This window comes from Equus przewalskii, unplaced genomic scaffold (assembly GCF_037783145.1).
Source record: "Equus przewalskii isolate Varuska unplaced genomic scaffold, EquPr2 ChrUn-10, whole genome shotgun sequence".
Taxonomy (NCBI): domain Eukaryota; kingdom Metazoa; phylum Chordata; class Mammalia; order Perissodactyla; family Equidae; genus Equus; species Equus przewalskii.
The window spans coordinates 4,276,801-4,286,269 of NW_027228747.1; the positions used below are offsets into that span (position 1 = coordinate 4,276,801).

The window sequence follows — 9,469 nt, forward strand, 5'->3', positions numbered from 1 at the left end:
TTTTGATCACCTATGAAACCAAACTCAATTATTTAAAAAGGTACTTCAAGCGATTAAAAAGTAACCGGATTTGTTTTACAATTTAAGATATTAGTGATGATACAGACTACAGTTGTTTCCGGTCAGTATCAAGAAGGCTGGATTTTATTGCAGCTAACACAGGTACAGGGAAACCCCCCAGGTGGTCGCCTCAGCTCTGTATGGAGCTCATGTTACTTCTTAACATTCATCCAGGTAAGGCCCTTATTACACATCACAAGTTTCAGGTCAGTGAAAAATAAAGCAGTCCAACATATTCCAGCGAAAGAGGTGGACTACTACTGCTTAAACCATAACCTGGCTATCATCAGGAAAACCAGGGATCTTTAACACGTCAAGGCCTATAAGAAATAAACGGACGCGACAATTAACGTGAAGGTTCAGTAAAGTCAACAGCACCTTACAAGGTTGTGAAATGAAATAATACGTAAACCTCCATCGATCTGGGCCCAATGGCCCAAGGTCACACCAAGTCAGCAGCTAAAGAATTCAAGAAATAATGAACCTCCTGCAGTTCAGGGCAACCCTGGCTACAAATGGAGTCTGGGTTTGGGAACACTCGAGCCAAAGCTTTAATGGGAACAACCCCAACCGAATGCAGTGGCTCCGTGGGAAAACACCAAACGTTTCGGGCAATATTTCCTTCCATTTCCCCAGTCTTCCCTTCCCTAGTCACCCCCAACACTCACATCTCCGGAGCCACTTCATCCAATGGTAGACGATGGTAGTGTGGTGTTTCTTGTTCTCTATACACCAAGACGACAAGCCTTGAATAGATTCCATGGTGTTAGTTACCGACTGGAATTTTCGATCCAACGAGGACTCCAGAGCCCCTGCCGAAGACGCCGACGAGGAGGAGGCCTTAGTGCTGCCTCCGCCGCCGCCAGCCGCCATCTTCCCGGTTTGCACAAGCGCTGCTGCTCCTCTGGCGGCCGCGGCGGCGGCGGCGGGAGCGGGCAAAACAATCACTGCGAGTGCGTGAAAGCCGTAGGTGGGGAGGGAGGCCAGGGGGTGGGGTGGTGCACGCGCTCGGCTCTTCTGGAGGGAGGACTGGACGGCCAGCAGCTGGGCACGCCGGCGGCTCCTACACGCTGCAAGGAGGGGCTGCGCGTTTCGAACGTTTATCAGAATTGTTCTAAGGGGTCGTGTTTAAACCAGTCAGTAATCACAGCAGAAAGACGCAAAAAACAGGTCCTGCAAAGCCTCTCAAAATGCCTGGCCGCGAAACTAATGGTTTTATATTCTTCGGCTCTCAACGCTAAGGCCCTTCCCCACTCCTATTCCCACTTACTCCTGTAAGGGCGGGCGTTAATATCTTAAATGTAATACTACCCGACTGCCCCTTCAGTTGCAGAAATCTTTCTCTCGCCTTTAGATCCTCTAGTACAGAGAAGGCCCAAAGCTACCTAGTCAGGATTTTTTTTGCAACGCAACAGCAGCAAAGGGACGGCAACAGCATCGCGCACGCGCTACGTGGCCCCGCCCCCCCCTTGCTTCCTTCTCAACCTAGAAAGCAGAGAGAGGCGTGATGGCGGGGCGATCCGGCCAATCAGGGGAGAAGAATGAGAAGCGCGCGCAGGAGCCCGCAAGCCCGAAGGGCCAAGGAGGCGCTTTGATTATTTGTGCGCCTGCGCAGTAGACCAGAGTGTAGCGGGTAAGGAAGAAAAACGGGGAGGGAAGGGTGAGGGAGTTGGTCAAACTAAGGAGAGGTTGGGGGAGGGGCTTCACCGCTCCGCCCCGCCTTTTGCTTCCTAGCGAGGGCTTTCTCTTGAGGCTGTGCAGCTCACACAACAGGGCCAGGAAACTCCCACCGCTCAACGGACACTGTTACTCTCTGGCGGCTGCAGCCGCTGCCTGCGCCGCCGCTGCTAAGTCCTCGAGAGCCCGACGCGCGACAAAGTGGCTGGCAGCCATCTTGCAGTGTCTTACAGGATGCGCATGCGCCAGCTCCTGCTAGCCATTCACTACGCAGACTCCCAGACCGAACAATATTTTACACTCCCCTTGGACGATACCACTCACAGCCGCTTGACTATTTGGATTATAGGAAGAGGAAGTAAATGAAGTGAAACGAAAATTTTCCCTGTAAAATTTTCGAGACGAGGAAACAATAAAAGGCAAGTTGTGATGTCATCTTCACCAGTGGTGATTTAATCTGACAATTGCATAATATAGTTTACAAGAGCTTTCGCTATTACATTGATTAGCACAACCTAGATTAACCATTCCATCGTATCTGCCTATGCAAATCCTCTGGGCAGATTTGGAGGCTCCTGTGTTCCAGGGAACACATCCAATTACGTATTGTATTTTAATTCTCTTACGTCTCCCCAGTAGACTCACGTTTCTTGATGCAGGGAACCTGTTTTATCAAGCTCATATCTAGTATTCATTAATTCAGCAAAAAAGTTGCTGAACGTCTTGTGCCAAATACTGTTCTAGATGTTGGGAAATAGCGACCAAAACGGACAAAAATTCCTTCTTTCTGGGGCGTAGTGGCAGGAGACCATAAACAAATATATGTAAGAGAGTTAGAGGTTCTATGGAGAAGTATGAAGCAGGGTAAAGGAGAGAGTGGGTATGGTGTGTGATCCTGTATGGGAATGCGAATGGTGGTTTGGTGATCCAGGAAGGCTTCTGGAAGGAAGTGACACTTGATCTGAATGTTGAGAACCACGTAACCAAGTGGATATCAGGGAGGGGGGGAAGAACATGCCGGCAGAAGGAACAGCAACTGCAAAAACCCTAAAACAGGAATGTCTTGACATATTAGAGTAAGAACAAGGAAGCCAGTGTGGCACTAAGAGAGGGACAAGTGGTAGAATATGAGGTCTGAGAGGTGAAGGGAGAGTCTGAGTAGGGCCTTGCAAGCCCCTGTAAGGACTCTGGCTTTTAACCCTGAGATGGGGAGCCCTTTTAAGCAGAGAGGTTACGTGGTGATCTTTTTAAAAGATCACATTGGTTGCTATGTTAAAAATAGACTTCAGAGCCACCAGTTAAGGAGGCTTTTGGAATAACCCAGATGAGGAAATGATGGTGGCTTTTTCAAAGTGGTAGCAAAAAAGATAATGAGAAATGGTGTCAGATCCTGGATATATTTTGAAAGTAGAGCTAAAAGGTTTGCTCATGGCTTTAAGGAAAGTATGAGAAAAATGAGTAAAGTATGACACCAAGGTTTTTGTTGTTGTTGTTGTTGTTTGAGGAAGATTAGCCCTGAGCTAACTACTGCCAGTCCTCCTCTTTTTTGCTGAGGAAGCCTGGCCCTGAGCTAACATCCAAACCCATCTTCCTCTACTTTTATATGTGGGATGCCTACCACAGCATGGTGTGCCAAGCGGTGCCATGTCCACACCCAGGATTTGAACTGGCGAACCCTGGGCCGCTGAGAAGCAGAACACGCAAACTTAACCGCTGCACCACCAGGCTGGCCCCAAGACACCAAGGTTTTTGACCTGAGCAATTAGAACAGTGTTTCCCTGCCTTTTTTTCATTATCATTGCCCCTAAAGATACTTTTTAGATTTTTTTTCCTAATCCCCCCAACCCTCATGAAATTTTATTTTATTTTATTTTTTGGTGAGCTACCATCTGTTGCCAATCTTCCTCTTTTTTTTTGTTTTTGCTTTAAGAAGATTATCCCTGAGCTAACATCTGTGCCCATCTTCTTCTATTTTGTATGTGGGATGCTGCCGTAGCATGGCTTGATGAGCAGTGTGTAGGTCCACGTCTGGGATCCGAACACAACAACCCACTGCCGCAGGAACAGAGCGTGCAAACTTAACCCCTATGCCACTGGTCTGGCCCCATGAAATTTTAATGCCACAGATATACTGTATATCTATTTACATACTCGTATGTATATCTGTGCTTTATACAACAGAAAGCATGAAGTTTACTCTTTTTATTCAATGCAGAATTAAGAATGACTAAAATCTTTAAGTTAAAAATTAAAATTTTTAGGGGCCGGCCTGGTGGCATAGTGATTAAGTTTGCATGCCCTGCTTTTGTGGCCTGGGGTTCACAGGTTCAGATCCTGGGCATGGACTTACACACTGCTCATCAAGCCATGCTGTGGCAGCATCCCACATACAAAACAGAGGAAGATTGCCACAGATGTTCGCTCAGGGCCACTTTTCCTCAAGCAAAAAAGAGGGAGATTAGCAACAGGTGTTTGCTCAGGGCCAATTTTCCTCATAAAAAAAATTAAAAATTTAAAAACTATTAATATTTAACAACTTTATAATTGTATTTGCTGAGTAAACTTTAATGTATTTATTTATATAAATAGTAATTTATCATATTATATATGCAAATTCGCAATTTATATATAAGTACATAACAATGTAATCATTGTTTTAAAATGCATCCAAAACTGTTATATTTCCAGCAAAAGTAAAGTAATTGAAAAAATTAAATTTCTTAAAAATTTTTAGTGACCTTTTAACTTTTTTTTTTTTTTCCTGAGGAAGAATAGCCCTGAGCTAACTACTGCCAATCCTCCTCTTTTCGCTGAGGAAGACTGGCCCTGAGCTAACATCCATGCCCATCTTCCTCAGCTTTATATGTGGGACGCCTACCACAGCATGGCTTTTTGCCAAGCAGTGCCATGTCCGCACCCGGGATCTGAACCGGTGAACCCTGGGCTGCTGGGAATCAGAACGTGTGAACTTAACCGCTGCACCACTGGGCCAGCCCCTGAACTTTTAACTTTTATTCGACATAAGAAAATTGCTAGCCACTTGATATTCAGATATTGTTGACATCTTTTCTTCTCAGCATTTGACATAGTTAATGATGAATTCAATAACTTTTCTAGAATAAAATATAAACTATTTTTATTTGCTTCTTAAAGCCCAAGTCATATGCAGAAGCACTGAGAATCAATTACACAAGGCAGTACATGACAGCCAATAGTCATGTGTAGGCCAATTCCTGTGTTAGGACTTTAAAATAGGGCAATCGAGGGAGAGAGTTCTCCAAACACAGCCATCTATTTCTCATAGTTCTGTAGCACTGACCTCGCAAGCATTTTGTGTGTCTCCCAGGAACTCAATGTCATTGCTGCTTGTGTCATACCCTAGAATGAGAGAAATTAAATAATAAGAAATGAAATTTTGTTAGGTACAGTTGAGCTTTGGAGGGTCACAAACTATTGTGATATCTAAGATTTTTCCATCCCCCAAGAGCCAATTTTTTCCCCTGTGGGATGATATTGCCCCCATTGAGAATGCTTGAATTAGAAGAATGGAATTGCCATTTTCTCAGATGGACCAGGAGAGGTAAGGGGGAGTAGTAGTGCAGTGAGAAATGAGTAGGAATCAGGATTTCAGTTATGGACATCTTGAGTTTAAGATATCAGACACATAAATGGCACTGTGTGTGTGTGTATGTGTGTATGACATATATAAGTCTGAAGTTCATGAGAGAGGTCTAGGTAGGAAATATCAATTTAAAAATTGTCAGTATATAGATGATCTTTAAAGCCAAGAGATGAATGAGATTGCCCAGCAAGTGGGTGTAGATAGAAAGTAAGTCCAAGAGAGAATAATGTTCTGAAAGCCAAGTAATGAAAGTTTGTCAAGGAGAGAGTAATCAATTGTGTTAGGTGTTGCTGTGTAGGTTGCATAAGATGAGGACTGAGATGATTATGAGATTTGGCAACACTGTGATCATTGGTGTTCTTGACAAGCGTTGTTTCCAGGAAGTGAAGTGATTGGAGAGGGTTCTAGAGAGAATGGGAGAAGTGGAGATGTCGCATATAGATAACTCTTTCAAGAAATAAAATGGGGGCCAGCCCGGTGGCACAGCGGTTAAGTTCGCATGTTCCGCTTTGGCAGCCCAGGGTTCACCGGTTCAGATCCTGGGTGCAGACATGGCACCGCTTGGCAAGCCATGCTGTGGCAGGTGTCCCACATAGAAAGTAGAGGAAGATGGGCACGGATGTTAGCTCAGGGCCAGTCTTCCTCAGCAAAAAGAGGAGGATTGACAGCAGCAGTTAGCTGAGGGCTAATCTTCTTCGAAAAAATAAATAAATAAAATGGGAGCAGAGAAATGGAGCTGAAGCTGGAGAGAAATGTGGGTTCAAGGGGGTCATTTCTTTTTCCAAGACAGGAAATAATTGTAGCTGATGCAAATGATACATTGTGGGGGAAATACTGATACAGGAATAGAGATGGGACAATTACTAGATTGATTTCCTCCAGAAAGTGGGAGAGGATAGGTTCAAGTGATAGGTCCACAGACAGTTCCTTTCTTGTAACAGGAAGGTAGTGATTCTAGGGATAGATTTAGGTAGGTGGGTAGGTCCGTTGGTGAGAATGTACAGAAATTCTCTTCAATTGCTTCTCTTGTCTCAGTGAAATAGTCATTGTAGTAGGTGCAAAGGAAACACCCTTTTTTTTCTTTCTGCTTTTTCTCCCCAAATCCCCCCAGTAAAATTGAACATTTTAGTTGTGGGTCCTTCTAGTTATGGCACGTGGGACGCCGCCTCAACGTGGCCTGATGAGCGGTGCTATGTCTGCACCCAGGATCCGAACCAGAGAAACCCTGGCCCACTGTAGCAGAGTGCTAGAACTTAACCACTCGGTCAGGGGGCTGGCCCCGGAAACACCCTCTTAAAAAGCACCAATGATCTGTTAATTGCTAATTCCAATGCACTGTTTAGTCTTAACCATCCACTTTTCTGTTAGTGTGATAGTTAAGAGCAAGCCCTCTGGAACCAGACTGCTCAAATTCAGGCTGCCACTTGCCAGTGGCAATTTTAAGTAAATTTCTTAACCTCTCTGTGGTGCTATAATTATTAAATGAGCTAATGCATGTAGAGTGCTTAGAGTAGTGCCTGACTTAGCAAAGGCTTGATGATATCAGCTATAATTACACTTAAACCTTTCTTAAAACTCACTTCCCTTTGCTTCTGTTAAACATACAATCCTTAACCAGATCCTGTGAAATTAACGCTCCTTTCTCTGCCCATTGCTAGTTTTCTCACTCCTTGTGTTTGTCAAAGTTCTATTTTTAGTGCTTCTCGTATCTTTCTCTTCATCCTCTCCCAAAGATTAAATTTATCACCTGCATTCAGATTTATTCAAGTTGGATACTCTAGTTACCTTTGATCTCACCCCATCCATCTAGTTATCAAATCCCACAGACTTGTACCTAGAAATCTCTGGTATGAATCCCCTTCTTTCCAGTCCCCTTGCCCACTACCTACTTAAGGTTATCATTACCATTCTAATAAATTATAATATGAACAGTACCAGTCAGTTTCCCAGTCTCTTTCTTCAGCTTGTACACCATTACTAGATTAATCTCCTAGTTCTCCTCTACTCAAAACAAAAAACCTTGTTCCTTGTTACCTACCAAGTTAAGCAAAAGTCCTGGCTTTTAACACCCTCCACAATGCTTCCAATCTAACTTCCCAGTATTTTCTCAAATGCCTTCCCTCTGTGGTTTCTTGGGCTCCAAACTGTTCTTTTCCTTAAATATATCATGTAATTTTCTATTTATAATTAATGCTGTTCTTTCTGCCTAAAATGTCCTCTTCTATTATTGAAATTCTACCCATGTTTCAATCGTAATCTTAAATTACCTCTTTCATACAAACGTCTCTGATCATTCCAACTAGATGGAATTTCTCTTTTGTACAACAGCATTTCCTGCCCTGAAATTATTTATCTTCTTACCGCCAGGAATACTGCACTGAATAACATGTAAAAGCACCTTGAAAACTGTAAATTACTAAACAGTGTTAGTTATTACTGAACTGTCTTATCCAAAAATAATTATTTGGTATCTATATTCCAATGATATTACCATTGTTCAAGATATTTCTAGAAATTAATCAAGATAAGCCACATAAAGGAAGGAAAAATCAGTCCAATTACTTTATATTCACATTTTTTAACGAAGAAAGCTATTATCTACCTTGATCATCCTACTTTATTCTCCATCGTAAATTCCAAATGACTTTTAAAATTCTTTCCAGAACTCTGTTAGAGGACAAATAACTGCCATTAGCTGATTATGCATGATTTGAAACAGATTATGAAAGTTCTAAAATTCACAACGTATTTTAAGTGATAACAGCATCTCAACATAGGAACTATTCTGAGAATAACACTCCTTTGAAAGAACACATCTGTCCCTACCCCCTTATTTCACAAAGAATGCAGCATATATTTGGGCTAAAAGTTTGAGCTCTAGTGAAACCTGGGTTCAAATTAAGCTCCATCACTAGCCATAACCTTTGGGCAAATTACTTACTCACTCTAAGCCTCAGATTCCTCAACTCTAAAATCTGCTTTTCTCATAAGGTGGTTCTGATAAAAGAAGAAATGCTTACTGAGCACAATGCTCAATACAGTATGGGGGTCAAGAAAATTAAACAACAAAACCTACCCTAAGGCACAGAGAAATGAAAGACTTGCTAAAGACAAGAATAAGTCTCATTACGGGTACTTTATAATGAACAACAAACAGTATACTATAGTATAAGTACTCCTTTTAGGTCTTATGCAATCAATACATTTTTGAAGTTGTATATAAGTTATTTATACACATATTTGTGATAAACCCTTTAATAAAGGTAAAAGCCCTTATTTCTATGACAATGAATTTTTCCCCTGGATTTGCTTAAATCAAGAAATATCAAAAACGAGTTCAATTCTCTAGCTCCCAAGTCTCACAGATACAGAGATGATTCCTGTTAAGCAGCCAAAGTCGCCACTGCTGAGTCCTGGCAAGGCAGGCTTCTTTCAGAGTTCACCCTTCTCCAGGAATGAGGAACCTCACCTGTCTGGCTTATTGTTTGCTTATCTCTAAAAAAAGGAGAGAGGTTGTACTCATTTTCCTAAGGCCTTTTGCAGTCTCTTGTCTCTTTCTGCCTTTTATCCTAGTGCTCCCTAATACTGCCTTAAAATTGGAACTCCAGGACCTGAAACACCTGACTTTGTTAAAAGAGTTAGTTTGATAAGAGAATGTTCTAACTTCTGGTCAAGTATTTATTCTCCAACACTACTTCCTACTAAGTTCCAGCTAGCAGGCAGTTACGGGAGCTCTAATGGCTCCTGTGTTCGATCCATTCCCAGTACGTCCTGAACAGGCAACATGAAATTGAAGGATAGATGTTAAGAATTTTGGACATCACTGGATACTTATTCTGACACAAATACTCCTAAAATCAAACCAGAACATTAAATGCTTAAACAGAACCACATCTAGTCCAATTCTTAGGGAAAAAAAAAATAAACTACACATGGTCTTTTAGAAAAGATTTTTTTTTTTTAATTAGTAGAGAGGAAATAGGCTAAATTCCTGAATCCTATTCCACTTTACAAACTGACCCATGACATCCTCCTTGGATTCTCCATGTCCACTTCACCTGACACACACATTCTCATATATGCACCCGTTTGAGGAGTTGATTTCCCATT

At 42.3% G+C, this 9,469-nt stretch overlaps 1 protein-coding gene across 6 annotated transcripts in view; it reads right to left on the bottom strand.

Moving 5' to 3' along the window:
- Nucleotides 1-1,540, bottom strand: part of RPRD2 (regulation of nuclear pre-mRNA domain containing 2) — an 89,111-nt gene extending 87,571 nt beyond the window's left edge. For all 6 annotated transcript variants that reach the window (XM_070607126.1, XM_008514908.2, XM_070607121.1 and 3 more), the window contains exon 1: nucleotides 729-1,540. In XM_070607126.1, coding sequence (XP_070463227.1) covers nucleotides 729-933 — 205 coding nt within the window. In that variant the 5' untranslated portion in view covers nucleotides 934-1,540. The remainder of the gene's footprint in view (nucleotides 1-728) is intronic.
- Between the last annotated feature and the right edge of the window lie 7,929 nt (nucleotides 1,541-9,469).